General features: G+C 36.6%; 1 protein-coding gene across 4 annotated transcripts in view; it reads left to right on the top strand.

The window, feature by feature from the left end:
• Nucleotides 1-2,960, top strand: part of GRB14 (growth factor receptor bound protein 14) — a 68,575-nt gene extending 65,615 nt beyond the window's left edge. For 2 of the 4 annotated variants that reach the window (XM_009555528.2, XM_054070206.1), the window contains exon 13: nt 799-2,959. In XM_009555528.2, coding sequence (XP_009553823.1) covers nt 799-945 — 147 coding nt within the window. In that variant the 3' untranslated portion in view covers nt 946-2,959. Of the gene's footprint in view, nt 1-798 lie in introns of all 4 variants that reach the window. The other 2 variants (XM_054070204.1, XM_054070205.1) reach the window with 2 other exon arrangements.
• Nucleotides 2,961-16,639: the final 13,679 nt, after the last annotated feature.

Genomic DNA, 16,639 nt, shown 5'->3' with positions numbered 1-16,639 from the left:
CTTCCAGACATGTTAGAAAGGGGTAGTATCACTGAGAGTCATAAGCAGTTCAACAGCCGCTTCAGGTGAGAAATCTTAACTATTTGGTCAGTATTGCACTGAAGATCCTTAATATTAGGCATATCAGCAATAGGGGAAATACATCAAGGAAGTATATAGTTAGCAGTGCAATACAAGTTGTCTGAGAGCTAACGTTCAGTAACCTAGAATAGGGAAATACTGATAGCAAATTTTTAAGCATCTAAAAGACAGAAGTAATTAATCTTTTGAGGTATTTGCAACTTCTTTTCCCTCTCATGTATCTATGCTAATACATGTGTTTGGAGCTGCAATGGTTCTTTCTCCTAAAACAAAGAACATAGTACTATATCAAGCAAGTTACTTGTGTATAGCGGCATTGCACCTTACAAAGTAACTGATACAAAATGTAGCAGTTGAAATTTGGTTGTTTCTTGTCACTCTAAAAACTCACTGTTCATATTAACTCCATCTAATGTTCCAGAGCAAAGGCATGAAGTAGCATTGTTGATGCAGAAAGACTATTCCTATACTTATTTAACAGTTCTTTCCTTTAAAGGATATACCCAACTTAAAGAGGAGATTAACAAATGCATTATTTTCCTGTTTATTTTTGATCTTGCTGTGTATGACCACTGTATTTCTCCTTCTCTCAATAGTCATGACATGTTGAATATCTCAGTCTTCAAGAAGACTTCTCAAACAAGTATTTCAATTGGGAAGGAACACCATAGCAAAAGGAGATTTTTTCATTTCATTCTTGTTTTTTCGTTTTTACAGTTGGAAGATGATGGAAAGCTATTCTATACCCTTGATGATGGTCATACCAGATTTACTGATCTCATCCAGCTAGTGGAGTTCTACCAACTTAATAAAGGAGTACTGCCTTGCAAGTTGAAACACTATTGTGCACGAATTGCTCTTTAACCAAAGCATCTGTTGTTTCATCAGAGGAAAAGGAAGATACCAGAATACTTTTTCTCCTGTAGGCAATTTGTATAGTAGGAAGGGAAAAAGCATTACATTGTAAAGATTCTGTGTTTAAGCTGCAAAAAAATAATTGTATTCTATATAGATAAGAACATTGCTTTGTGATTGTTGCAGCAAAATTAACTTTATGGTTTTAAGAAAACATTATTTTCTTTGTAATTCTTTAGTGTTGTCTTGGACTTCCTTGGGTTTTTTTTTTTTTTGTTTTTTTCAACTGAAAACAACTTTAAAAAATAATATTATGTAACTTCTACAAAAATATAACTGAAGGGAACATCTTTTGTTCTTAGGTTTATATTTAACTTTTTGTCTCTTCAAATGTTTCTCATAATTTTTGTTTTTCACATAGAAGAGTAACATTTATGGTGGTGAGGATAAGAAGGTGAACTGCATATTTTACTTGTAAATAAAATGAATAAATATTTTGCACTATATTTTTGACTGCTACTTTGAGGATTATCATTTACAAAAAATGAAAAATCATTAAAATTACTTAAAACCGATTAGTTGTATTTTGTTGTGCTATTACCGTTGTAATACTTTAAAAGGATATTTTTCTCTAACCTAATGACTAAATCTACATCTTTATACAGAGCTGGACAGTCACTTACTTGGCTGTCATATGTATAGACATGCATAAAGCATCGTGCAGCGCATAATGCAGTTTAGTGTATACCTACAGTCTCTAACACATAGAGAGGGAGAGAGACACCTGCTAAGTACTGTGTATTGTTAGAGTTGGGGAGGGAGACAACTTCAGTTGCCCTTAAAAAAACCCAAAGATAATGTTATAATATTTACAAATTTACAATGCTTACAAAAAAGGGTAGATCCAATGAACTTTTAAGTCTTCACTGAAAACCTGGTGAGAGTATTTTCAATCAATTCCTAGCTTATTTTACTACTTATAACAGAATAAAAATTTCACTATAGCTACCAGTCAACATATCTTTAGAGATTACCAAATGTCTAACATTCCAACTAAAAAGAACTGTTACAGTAGACCAAGTCAAATTTTGGACCAGAGCATTAGAAGTACTTTTGGTATCTGTTTTTTTTTTGAAAGAGAGATGATACTGATTCATCCTTGAGTAAAGACGTGGGTGGAATGAGGCTTGACTGAGAGAGGCATCCTTTGCTGTCCAATAGATTTGATCTTTGTATGAGGGTTTAGGACCTGGCTCTGAGGATCTTTCTTCGGAGTAAAGGCTGGAGGACAAGGTAAGGCTTGGAGATGGGCCACTGCACTCCCCCTTTCTCTGCTTGCTTCAATTCTCTGACTGTCAGACATACCTGTTCTGTTGAGTTGGTGGAGAGAAGGTGAAGGAGGCCTGCAAGGGATGGAGTAAAATAGGTCTGGGGCACAGCAGCACCGATGTGTGTAAGCCAACTCATTTAGATGGAAGCGTTAGAATAGTATGGCAACTACAGCTTATGGGTTTGTTATTGTGTATCTGTGGAAGACAATCATGATAACAGAATACTGTGATACTTAATTTACTGACTTGATCTGCACATCACTGACCTTTTCCTCTCGTATGCAAATACAGTATTTAAAGCTCATTTAAAAAAACAGCTCATCACAACCTGTACCAAAGATGTAACATATGTGGTGCCTAAGCTCATTACATGAAGAATGCCTTGTAAAACTCTTCACAGTCTAATAAATTTAACTCTTAAACCTCAAAACTAATTTCAAATTGTAATTAAAAAATGTAGTTTAATTAAAACTGCTTCATTTTTATTTTAGTGATGTGATGTGATGTTTCTCAGTCCTAGTAGTATTTCAGAGGTTGGTATAGAATAAGGAGAAACATTCTCTGCATCCCTGTTTTTTTTATGATCTGGCAAATGAAATAAATTGTCTAATTTAGTCTGTTTCTCCTTGGACGTGTGAAAGCTTTGCCATAATTTCAATTTGTGTTCATGTATTTGCTAGCATGCTTGGTGGAGAAGCTAACAGCTTGGTGAATAGGTACTTATCACTTCTGGATTTATCAGAAAAGAAAAGAGAATGTGGGTATTATGCCATGGTGTGGAGAGACATCAGCCATCAAGAACCTTCGCTGCTTTTTCAGGGTTTGTTTTTTTTCCACAGGTGAAATTGAAAAGCAAAAAAACACCTCAGCATCAAAAAACTCCAAGTAAAAAAAAAATATTGCTTAATGAGCATGGGTTTGGGATACTTGAAAGTTTTTAACTGACAAGTATTCAAAGCATACTTACTCTGTAAAGTGTTGCCTCCTGCATTTTGACAGCTCTCTTAATTAAAATCTAAACTGAAATGTTGCTGAGAATACAAAATCTTTTTTTTTTTTCCTTCCCCACAAATGTACGTACCTCTCCTGGATGCTATGTATGGTTGTTTGTGACTATACCATAAAAACCATGCCAGTAAAACTAATAGAGTCCAGTTGGGTGCTTAAATGAGTTAGGAGACACTCTGCTTGTTTAAATATTACTGAAGGAAGGAGCACAAAGGAGGTAGATCTAATGTGAAAAAAACTCCCAAAAATAAAAAACAGAACCCCCCCAAACCAAACAAATCCAAACTCTTTGATATCTCAGATTACTTTAAACGTGCTAAATGGTAGAGATTGTTTACGTATGACTTTTAAGATCCTTTCTATTAATCAGTATTTTCTTGTCAGAAAAATGGCAAGGATTTTTATGATGCCACTCAAGATATGTGTGACCATTAAGTTCTTCGAGGGTGTAAGCAATGCTGTTTAAACAGAATTTCAGTGTGTTAAATATGGCTTTTAATTAGGAATACTACACTTCTTTGGTGCCCACCTTCACAAAGAAAATTGGCTAATCAGAAGTTGTTAACAGCTCAGGGAGAAATCAGTACTATTTTGGGCAAGGCAGTCTATCTGTCTCCAACGGTTTTCTTCTCTACAAAATGTGGACAGTTTTATGTCTACCTCATAGAGGATATAAGAACATATTTAAAAAAAATGTATATAATTGGTATTGTTGGCAGAGGGGTCTTTTAATGCATAACAAAGCAGTATGTTTTTATCTCTACTTTGGGGAGGTCAGAACCTGCAGTCTTAGTGTTGTTGATGGAAAATCAGCGTCAAAGGACCTAGGTTTGAAGCAGGAGATTTAAAAACACTTCATACTTCCTTTGGGTTTAAAATATTATACTTCTGTGAGTGTTTTTCAGTAGCACAGTGCCACGAAGAGAGAACTAAGCTTGCCATGCAGAGGTACCAGAAGCAGTTTAATTGTACAAGCTCATCTTTCTTTCTGGGGTAATTAGCCCTGCAAGGGTATGCTCTGCAAGATCTGAGGTAGTTCAGCGATTGCTCTAAAGCTCAGCATTGTATTTGTCGGCATGCCCTTTGTGCCTTAGTTTTCAATCTCAAAATCTTCTTGGCTCAAAGGAGATTAAAAGTTAATTCACTGGTGTTTCATAATGCATATACATACATGGCCAGAATTAAGGTTGCTTGGGCAGCATTAAATGACATATTTTAACGTCTGAGTGTTTTTACTTAACAATCTTATTAAGTCACTTAATGAATTTTTTGAAATGTAGCAAGCCTGCAGTTCATCAAACTAAATGTTTTGAAAGAGATTTTTAACCCATTAAATAAAAGAGGATTACGTATGTAACTAACTGCAAGTGGCATCTTTCAAGGATAATTGAATTTCTGTCAGATGTTGTCTGTTACATCCTGATTTTAAGAATTATAGCATTTTGTGCTTCCTTGGAGGTAGAATTATTCTGTAGTATAAGTGGGTTTGGGGTGTTTCCTTTTAAGACAAAAGTCAGCTTATTTCAAAAGAATAGCCTTTTCTGTTGTTGTTATATTGTTTAAAAGCTACTCATCTTCATCAAATAGAAGCCACTCAGCCACCAATTAGTTTTAACGATTTAAATCTGTTTAATAGATGCAGCTTGTAAATCAGCCTAACATTAGTCAGTAAGAAATCTTACACGACATGTTTGTTACCTTTATTACTTTAGTTTAGAAAAATACAAAGCAACATACAGCTTATATCAGCTTTTCTGTTTGGTTAGTAAAATAACTGTGACATTTCGACCTATTATTTCTTAGCACTGTAATGCATTCCATTTCTAATTTGACTTTGTAGCTGAAGCTTTCACTGAAATCATCGAAGATGGGACATACCCCATTACTTGAATATACTTGCGAGCTTTCAGAGGTTAAACACTTATGGTCTATGCATAATCAATGTGTATGGTAGTGCAATTAATGTTAACTTTAATGAAATGCATGAATATTTAAAACTTAATGAATCTGGCTTTATAGCACGCTTTACAGCTTGGTTCCCATATGTGAACACTATTGACTGTTGGCCTCTGGATGTCAGCAGCGTATCATGAAATTCCTGTAATCAGCTGCTGTTTTCCTGCTTCCTCCCAGAAATATCTGTGACTTGTGGTCTCTGCACACCTCCAGAACACCCAGTGCTTTTTCCTCTTATAAATTATTCACTTACTCTGTACCAATTAGTTCTACCAGTTGCTAGGTTTGTTATCAAGTTAAGCTTCAAGACAAGAACCTGAACTCAATGAGTGATTAAAAATTTATTAGCAGAGATGATTAAATATGCAGATAGTCTGTGAAGCTTGTTCTTGAAACCATTATATTACCTTTTTAATACTAATGATTTGTATAATTAATTTAAAAAAAAAGCCTGAAAGTCTTTAAAAAAAAAAAAATCAGAGTAGCACATAAAAGAGAAGAGATTAAATGCAGAGGAGGCAGTGAACCTGAGTATTAAAACAGCTCATTCACATGTATAGGCAATAAAGTGATTTCCTTACAGGAATAGTTTGTGGTTTTTTTCCCCCTCTGCTAAGTTGATTATTTTATTAATCTTTTAAGCAATTTGGGAAAACTCTATCCACTAGTGAGTCATATTTTCAAAACAGAACTTTATGCGATTAATGCTAATAATACAGATGATTCCCCTAAACTTTATGGTTACAAACTGAACCATATTAAGATGCAGTTTCAACAACACTTAAGTGCTTGCTGGATTTTAGGCATGCGAGTAACCCCAGTGTTTCCACAGGAACCGCTCCATGGTAGTGTCTCTCTCACCAGATTAGCACCAGGGAATGGCCAGGCACTATGGCAAACGCCAGGCGAAGTTTCCAAATGAGGGGCTCTGCCCCCTACCAGCTCTCTGGGGTGATGAGGAGAGGCAGTGCCCTCACAGCTGTGCCCAGGGCAGAAGTTAGGCAGATGTGGGAGTAGGGTCAGGTGGGACCTTATAGCCAGGGGGTGAGAGGGAGAAGCCCGGTGCTGTTGAACCTGCAGGGATAGCTCCAGTGTGGGCACATGGGATCTGTTATGTGTTTTGTAACGCCTCTTTGAGAAAGTATAGGAGGTGACAAGACCTGTCTGTTTGCTGCCATCCCTCTGTGCTAGTGCCCGGTGGGGCAGGTAGGATAGACAGTGGGCAACACTCCTCAGGCACCGTGCTCTGCAGCAGGGAGACCTGAAGTTCACTTTTCACTCCCTCTCCTTCCAGCTCTGCCTCTTCTCCCCCTGGCAGAGTGCCCGCTGAAGGCCACGGCCGATGGTCCCAGACATTTTATGAAAGAGGCTCCAAGGAAAGTGAGGACCTGCACCAGCTCTTCTCGGTGGCCCTTGGCAAAACAGGATGCAAGCAGCCTAGGAGCAACTGCCCTGCCCTTTGCCTCCTGGGAGGGAGGAGTCACCCTTCCAGAGGGGCTGATGAGCCCCCCAGGTGGAGATTGTCATTAATGAGTTGCCATTAATAAATATGTGTGCTCTGAGCTTGGTGTGCTTGGAGGAGGTATGTTATTTGTGCTGTCTTCAATTTAATGCATAGTGAATGAAATTGTTTAGGTTTTTTTTTTTTTTTTTTTAAGGCTGGGGGCTTGAGATGGGGAGGGGAAAGCATGACGGCAGGTGGTCGCATACCTATTGTGTTGTTTCCTCCTCCTGCTTTTTCCTGTTCTGTTTCTAAGTTAGAGTGCCTTTATTTTCAAATGCTAAGCATCTGGAGCCTAAGTATTCTTTAAGCTTCAGTCATGTGGAGTGCAGTGCATTTTATTAGCCCTGGCTATAGCAGGCAGCAGAAGTGGAGCACAGCCCTTTCTAGAATGAGACCTGAGGAAGATGTTTGTATTGACATCACCACTGAACTTGCACAGACGCAATTTTATTGTGGGGTATAAGCCTAAGTAAAAATGTTTGTTCTTTATTCATAATAGCAGGTGTGCCTTCTTGAAGGTGTAAGATTAGAGTGTGAGATCAGAACTTCCTTAGCAGAGCACAGTCCTAGAAACGTTTTTCTAGTTCTCTATGAGAGATGTTGACTCAGATGTTAATGTACAACTTTCTGTTATTGCTTTCTTCTTATTTAAAGCTGACTTGAAACACCATTTCACACAAATGTGTTTCAGTTTCCCATTCTATTATGCGAGCTACCTGCTTGGCGAAAGAGAAGGAGCAGAGGAAAGAGCATTGACTAGGATAACCGAGTTTGTAGAAAGAGTTGAGATGATATTGAAGACGATGCTTCCTGCTTCCCTTCTTATGGGTGAAGCTGAACAAAAGAATGAGTCCTTATACTTGCGTTCCTAAATATAGAGTAGACTGATGTGCTTCCAGGTGGGATCATAAGTTTAAATTTGTTTTTAATGTCAGTGAAAACTTTCCAATATGAAGAAAAATCCTTAAATGGAAGGAAAGGAAATACATAATTTCATATCTTTTTATAATGAAAGAGGATGTAGGTGGGAGGAAAAAATGCATTGTTTTTGCAGGCTGGAGATTTTTTGTTTGGTTTTTTTTTGAAGCTTGTTGTATTATTTTTTTAACATATAAGCTTATTCTGTTGAATTGTCTGGAACTCTGCAATTGCCAAATTTAAAACCTATGCTAAATGTTTCAGCTCTGGGAAATAACTAATGGAAAAATCTCTTCTGATGATGGATGTGAGGTCAGCTATTGAAACTAAAATACTTTCTCCCGGTTACATGATATAGGGCTGTGGTGCTCAGACCATATGCACACTTAGTTATTTTTAGGCATTGGAGGGAACTGTAAAGGAGGTGATATGTGTAGGAGGGTGGAAGGGTAAGGAAGGAATTTTAAAAGAGATACTAACACTCAGAACAACAATAGTTGTGCTGTTGGAGTGAGTTGTTTCCTAACCTGTACACATCACATCTGTAGGGGTTCGCTTTTGTACTGAACAATTAATCAAGTCCTCATTTCTGAAATTATGCATGTGCTTGTTTGTGTGCTGTGCGTAATGCTATGGGTTTCAGTATGCTTAAGATAATGCGTATAAGTGTTGGCAGGATCAGAGTCAAAGACATCAAAAATAACTTGGAGGGCTTGTGGAAATCACATAGTATAATAAGGTGATGCTTCAATTGGTGCTGAAGTGGGAATTGTAGCTGATATTATGTTTAATGATGGACTGCGGTCACTGGGTTCACTGTGACTGAACAATATCCATCTCTATTTTTGAGTTAAGAGTAGTACATGAAGTTGAACTAAAAATTAGAAATATTTTGCCTCTTTAGGACTTGTACATTGATAATTCTGTTCGCACTTATTATCCTGTATTGTGTGTTTGAGAAAAAATACACACAAAAAACCCAACAAAAAACCCTGTAGCCTCCTTTACAAGAAAGAATTTCCAGTAAGAATCTATATTTGAAGTGGCCTTGGCCTTGTAAAAGTGTAAGATGTACAATACTTTTGAACAACAAGTTCCTTGTTCCTCAGCACTGTAGACTTAGGAACTAAAAAGCATTATGGGAATTATCTAATTGTTTCTATTTATTTGCTAGAGGTAAAACTAACACACTAATTCAAAGAGTATCTGCAGTACAGGTGGTTCTTAAAAGGACCTCCCCATGGCAAAGAAGTACAGCTGAGTTGCATTACCTTTTTGCTTATGAGAATGGAAGTTTGCAACAAATGAGTTTTAGGTTGATCTGTGGTGAAGTGAAATGTCTTTGTCTGCAAGAATGTGTTCTACTTCTGCTCCTACTTAAAATAAAGCTATGTCACTCGTCATGAATTTGGAGACAGAGGGAAGAATGAACATGCTTTTTCAATCGTGTAGAACCAAGGAGCTGTTGAGAACTTTTAACTATTGGTATTCTTCTAGGCTTTCAACTTTTCTTTCTCTCTGCATGCTTTTGCAATTCTTTCTAGATTATCTTTTATTACTTGCAGGAATTAATCTTTCTCTTTAAAATATTTTTTGTCAGTTATCGTCCTAGAATTTAGTCTGTAGAAAAGAGAAAAATACAGTCCTTGCTGTATGAAGACCACTGTTAATTTGCAGCTCTTTTAATGAGGTTTTACAAGGGATGTAATCTGGAAGCAGTGTTGGTTCTGTACCTAAATTTGATGACTCTAGTGCTGAAATCATGATACTGAATGTATTAATGCACATGTACTGTTCAGGATGCTTTCAAGGCCATAGCAGTAGGAGAAAAATGAATTTGACATAACACAGACTCCTCACAAAGAAATCTGGTGGTGGAGAAATTCTGTTGTATTGGTTTGTACAGACAAATAATTCAGGCTTGAGGTAACTGAACATCTTTATAATGGAGTGGTTTGCCTTTATAGCATAATAGATAGATTGTGAGAAGCTTTTGGGAATTAAAATTAAACAAATAGAGACCTTACGGAGAAAATTGTGATGCTGAAGAGGCTGGAGGAAACAAAGTCCAAATAAAAGCTGGAGAACTGTGGCACTTTTGCCAAGTAAGCTGTGGCAGTTTCAACCCTGAAAAATACTGAAAAGTGGAATAATGAATGAGAAGATGAAATGGAAGGGAAGAAGCTGGAGAAGAACAACTACTTTGGCTGCTTGGGGTGGAGGTCAAGTCTTAGTCAAGACATCCTTGCAAGGATTGTGTATGAATCTGAAAATTGTCACCAACTCTGTCACACGTGGAGTCTCGTGGAGCAACTCTGGGCTAGTGAAACACCAGTATTTTTACTGAATAACTGAACTCGTCATTCAGTAGCCTGATGTTGCAGACAAAGTTTTGTTCTGAGGTATGTGTGTTTATTTTTGGAATCTAATAATCTTTGCCTAACAGAAACGGCAGCATAAACAGGTGGAGAGTTGGTGAGAAAGAAAGAAGTGAGGTAGATGCATGGTATGTGATGGTATTGTGAGGCTTAACCAAAGATGGACAGACTAGCAAGAAATCCGATTTCTATTTAGGAATGTGGCACAACTTGCTGATGGCATGCGAGTGTAACTAAAATTCAGTTTTCTTGTGCCTTTTCACTGGCTTAAGTTTCTTATGCTGAAGATGTGGATCTATTCCTTTTAAGAGTTGTCTATGACAATTGTTACTTGAAAATTTCATTGGAAGTTGCCTGACTTTGAAGTGTTGAAGTAGTTGAACGCACTGTGAACTTTTAAAGTAAGCCTTGCTGTGATCTCTCTGCAAAAGAGTAGTGTAGCTATTTTAAAAAAAAAAAAAGTAGAAAGGTGGAAACCAGATATATAAGCATGTTAACTTTTTATTAAAAGAAATCATTCCAGGAGACCTCATTAAGCCAGGACGATATTCTAAAAGTGAATATACATGTTGACAGCTACACCCATAAATTTGAAAACTGCAAACATGTTCAGCATAAAAGCCATTTTTGAAAAAAGCTGTTGCTCTGCCCTTGTACTAATTTAAGAATTGTTCTTTCATTCTGATTTTTATAGTTTTTTTCACATATATAACTGGGACAGTTTAAGAAGTACTTTAAAGATTCTTTCATGATGTCATAAGCTTCATAATGCAGATGATTATTTTTAAAAATGCACATTACATAGTGACTTGAAGCATCAAATAACCTCAATAATGCCATTCTTTTCCCTTATAAAGAAATAAAATGACCTGTCCGTAGCCTGTAACTCTATACTGCATTCTTGAAAAGAACCTCTTTCCCCCAAGAAGTCTTGTGAGTTTAAAGCTTTAGGCTCCTGTGCTAGTCTTGGTGAAGAGGTTCTTTTTTTTTTGTTCATGCTGTTATCTGAACACATAATAAAGTCCTCACAATGCACACAAGATGATCTTGGACAATCTGTTATTTCAGTACCTGTAGGTCCAAGTGTGTTTGGAGGTATATGCATATTTAAGTTGCTTTCAGTAAACTAGGAACTTAATATTAATCCAGTTTGGAGAAGCGTAATTGGTACAGAGAAACTTGAATATTCTGCCTGTGGATACAGACTGAAGAACAAGAAACAACCAGTCGTGACCTCAGGTTTGTTTTCCTTTTGCTGTGGGAGGAAGGAGGAGAAACGATTCGCTTGGTCTGCTCTCTGTGGGTGGAGATAAGATGGTATTTGGAGGCTAGAATATTTCTAAATGAAGATCAGTAATGAGAAATCCCACAACAAAGAGCATGGGAAGATGGCAAAAAGTCATCAGGTGACTGAGAGGAGCTGAGGAAGGGATAAGACCTTGGATTGGAATGGGTTTTTTTTTTGGCATTAGGAAACATAAAATGTGTTAGTGGTGGGGTTGGTTTGTTTGGTTTTGTGATTTTTATTTTTTTGGGGGGGAGGTGGGTGTCCCTTTTGTTTAAGTATGTGAGGTCTTGTTTGGCAACTGTTCATATCCAAAATGTGAGTGTACAATCTGATTACTAGTGTTTTGCTGTATTTTGTAATTTGTTTCTAGGTTTTACATGATGATATGATATATTTGCTTGGCAAGGGATTGAATTTCATGCAGTGGCCAGTGCTGTGTTGTTTTCCCTGTTATGGAATTAAAATATTTTGCAGAGAAAATGTATTCCTCTGACTTCCTGTTTGAGTGATGATGTAATAAGTAACAGGAGAGACAAAGAACTATTGCTGAAAATAATTTTCTGAGATTTGACATTTGAGATAAATCATTATATTACTAATAGAAACAATATTTATGATAAAGATTTTAGTATGTTGATGAACTGTCATAATACAGTGGTTCAAAACTTTTGATGAGTAGATAGTGTGTTTACTTTGATAATAAATGGAAGACTGAGGTAGAATTAAGTGAATCCTCAAGCATTCACATTAATACATACATGTTTAAATATTATTAAGATTCCATTCAAGACTTTGCTTTAACAGACAAAAAATACAGTTTTGCTACAGAAATGTTGTCAGGTGTGTTGCACTGCAAACATCAAATTGGCATAGAGTAAAGGAAGCTGTAAGAGCTACAGAGTTACTGAACGGAACTGATATGATGTCTTTCTAATGAAATTGATTGTTAATGTAATTGTGCTGTTTCTGGTCTCTTCCAATCTAACTGAATGTAAGCTCCTCAAACAGGCTTTTTATTAGTGAATATTAGTGGAAACCATCCAGTAAAGGAGAATGTTTATGCAAAGTACTTCTTTACTTAGTAGCCTCAAGCAGATTTTAATCTCTCTAATATGTGTATGTTGTTTGTGGGTAGTGGGAAGAGGAGGAAGAGGAAATTCCTTATCTAAATCAGGGTGTCAGCAGTTGTTCTCTGTCAGTCCTGGGGTGTTACTATTTTCCTGTGTATTGAATTAGACTCTTGCCCCGGTTATACATTTTATAACACATGGTGGTATCCTTGCCGTAAGCAGAGGCAAGGAAACAACACCAAATATGAATATATAAAATTAATTTTTTTTTTAGTTGCTGAATATTTAAAAAAGCCACCTTATTCATCCAAACCAAAAGATTCATATATGCATAGTAGATGTTTTACATAGTTGAAACCCAAGAAAGTGAGGCTTCAGGGAGTAGGGACTTCGGCACATTCTCTGTGTCTGACGCTTCCAAAATCATGTAATGATTACACCATGGATTTCCAATAGGAAATCATGCCTGTAACTTTTCAAGGTTTTTGATCTTGGGATAGAGCCAATAAACAGAACCAGACAAGGGCAGCTCACCGTTTGGGAAAAATGGCTGGGGCAGAGAAAGGACTAGAGTGATGCTATATGAGGATAAAAAATGCTGGCACTGAAAAAGGAAAAGAAAGCAATGTAGACTATAGCAAGAAATGTGTTAGTCTGACACAAACATTTTTGCATTGCGTAGTATTTGTGCTGGAAAAAATATTTCTACAAGAAAGAATGATAAAGGTTCATTATATCAAGCTGCTGAATGTGGAATAAATACAGTGACTGAAATTTACTTGTGTAAGATATTCAGTTCTCCTCTGCTGACTGAACAAGATTAGAGTTTTCTGGAGAGGTAATAGAGAGCTTGAGTACAAGTGTGGAAGAGTGTACCAAAGAAGTAGGTGCCTGACATTGAAGGTGTCTTCCGCTTTGTGATTAAGATATCTGCTAATTTAATCAATGTTGATCCTGTTGATAGAAAGAGAAGAATTGTGCTGGTGTGTTGCACTGGGGCCAGATTAAGAGGTGTGGTTTTGGTTGTTTGCTTTTCACTGAGCATTAGATAAACTGTTTTTAGGATGGCAGACTCAAAATGATTGCATAGAACTTATTCAAGTGTTGTAATACTGGTACTCAGCAGGAAAAATTCTTAAGTATAACATATGATCTGTGTGCCTACATGAACAGTGAATATCAGTGTACTAACAATGTGCTATTGGTATGTTTTTTGTAATGCAAAACATCTTATAGCTTCAGGTAAGCTTTCACATTATGTTTTTATGCCAGGTAAAGGAGTAATCTGTCAAACAAGTAAACAGTGACATTTATATCTGGGCTAACATTTTTAAATGATGCGTTATACCTAGAGGAATACCTTTTTCATTTACTGTGAGAGTTTTTGTGAAACACAAGCTGCTCTCGTATTGGAGAAGAAAATAGATGGAGCTAGGCAACTGAGCAAATATGAACATATGGCAGCATATCCTAGCATATCTTTCCTCGTTCTGCTGTAGCAGCAATAGCAGTAAGACACTCGTGTTCTAAAATATCTTCTAGATCTAGGCCTTTTTCTTAAGGATAGTTTAACAAAACATAAACCTTGCAGTATTAATTTGATAGTCTAGTCAAAACTATCTACATATGTACAGTTCCTTGTTAAACTTCCTTTTCCAGTCAGCTTGCACTTATTCTTCAATTCCTGAATACTTTGGCTTGTAACTGGGGATATGGGCCCATGCAGATTAGTTGAAGACTATACAATTTTCTTTGCATCAAGGAATAATTTTGATGTATCTTGTTTCCTGTGAAGCCTTTTGCCCAATTTCCTGTACTTGCAAAACTGCTAATAATTTCCAGAGGCTGAAATGCAGACTCTCTGGTTCTATATGAGAGATGGAGAAAAGAAAATGCAGCATTGAAGAAATGAGATTTAAAAAAATGGAAAAGAAGTGTACCTTTTGCCTGTAGGAACAGCTACTTTGAGTTAATCTTTCTCTCATCCCTAGGGGATGGGGAGATGCTCATTATGAGTTTTGGTAATGCCTCCAAATTAATTTAAGTAAAATGGACTCAATCTTCTCTTCCTAACACAAAGTTCTGTGTGCGTTTTTCAACATGTTGCTTGATAGGATTGAGAAGTTTATAAGTGACAAGTAGTGAGCAGGTGAATTGTCACCTTTACTTCAATTTGTTACTTTATAAACAGGCACATAACTCTCCTTTGCTGGTAAAGAGACTAGTTGAAGAGTTGAACTCTCCCCATTTTGGATATTTTCTACGTTCCTGATAATTCTTGTGCTTTTCTGAACTCTTTTATTTCCTTTAATGATGTTATTGGAGCAGAAAGATCTGTATTCGGATTTACAAAGTCGCACAATGTTTTGAGATTTTTTTTTTAGAATGTGGAGGTGTCTTTTGGTTTTGTTCTAGTTTTCCTCCTTTATGGTTTGTAATATTCTGTTTATTTTTCTGATGTCTGCTGAGCATTGAACTGGTGTATTTGGAGTGTTAGCATCTAATTTTTGGCCAGTTATTGCATGTCTGTGCTTTGAGTAGTTCTTTCTGATTACTTTGAATCTAATGACACTTTAATTTTCCTACTTACAAAAAAAAATTACTTACTGTGAAAGCAGCAGAGAATCATAGAATCACTGGGTTGGAAGAGACCCACTGGGTCATCGAGTCCAACCATGTCGAGTTCAGCATGTGGGTATATGTGACAGAGCTTAACTTGTCCTGCCTGGTGTGTTGTCTGGTGTTGTCAGACATAAAATTTGGGACTTCGGTGTTCTGAAAAACTCCAGTGTAGCAGCAAAAACAGTAGATTGCTGGACAACAAAGAAAAGAGAAATCAAAGAGAATTTCTTGGAGACAGCTGACTGGTCTGGCTTTCTAAGTGGAGAAAGGTGCCGGTCCTAAGGAGAAAGGCTGACAAATCTAGGACTCTAATGAAGAAAACAAGAATGACATGAATGAAACTATGATATTTGCTGAGAGGAAGGTGGAGCAAGAGAAAGCTTGGTTATAGAGAAGTTTGAAAGTAGAAACTTTTTTTTTTTCTAACTTGGTTCATAGAATCATTTGTGTGCACTTTTACAAATGGCCAGCAAATTAAACTTCTGAAATTTGCCATTTGTAACTATTCCAAACTGCCAGTTTGAATGGACTTCGAAGATATCTTTCCATCCTCTCCACTTCCCCTGCCACTTTCAGTTAAGATTGGATCCTGATAGATAGCATCATTTTGTCACATTGTGGCACTTTATAAATAACATAATACAGTGATGTACAGTGCACTGACAATTGCAGATTTAGTAGCTATTGGGAAAGCTAAAAATGAGCATTTTCCATAATCTAGATAATTTACTTCGGCTGTTGGGCTTTCTGCACATCTCCAGTATGTATTCCCATAAGATATTAAAAAAAGTATATGTTTTTATTATATTGTGTATACACTTTGGTAGGTGTAAAATAAGTTTACATTTTAAATGCATTTGTGCTGCTATCAGAGAAAAGCAAAACAAAATAAATTGATGCCAGGGGAAATGTCAGGCATGCAACACAGATTTGTTAAATAAACATTACTGTGTGGCATTAGCTAATGTTATTACTTTGTTTCCCTAGTGGCTCTTTTTTTGATTATCTGCATTTCTAAAGACTGTGCACATTTCATACACAATAAAAGCAGAGCACAAGGATTCTGCTTACATGAAGGGCCTGGCAAAAACTTCAGAATATGATGGCATTTTTTTATTTACAACTCTGGTAAAAGCATGGTTGCATTTTTGTGGTGGAAGAGATAATGTGAAGAAATTTAGCTATTCAACTTTTTTTGAAACTGTGTGGGAACTATATGTGGAAAAACTTAAACAAAATAGAATCTCAGGAATTTAAATAGAGGTCAAAAGTATATCATGCTTTTCCTGACTATCTTCCAGAGTGGAAACAAAAATAAAAGTCTAATTTAGAATTTGTTTAAAAAGCTGGACAAAGAATGGCATAGATATGCTCATAAGTGTGGAAGGTGATTTCATAACTTCCACTTAGCCTTTTATACACAAATGCTGCTCTTTTCCTGAACAGGGCTGTCTAGATAGTGTTCACACCTAGTGTAAACTTGGGAAATCTTGTGAATAGTTCTGTGGCTGGGAAATCCTTACCTCTGGCCAATTCATATCCAAGAACAGAGACTGGAGTACCTACGGTGTCAGTACATGACTTATTTAAACAAGCTTGATTTATTAGCAAGGATTTGTAGCAATATG

This window comes from Cuculus canorus, chromosome 6 (assembly GCF_017976375.1).
Source record: "Cuculus canorus isolate bCucCan1 chromosome 6, bCucCan1.pri, whole genome shotgun sequence".
NCBI classification, from domain to species: domain Eukaryota; kingdom Metazoa; phylum Chordata; class Aves; order Cuculiformes; family Cuculidae; genus Cuculus; species Cuculus canorus.
This window is presented reverse-complemented; position numbering and strand designations above follow the sequence as displayed.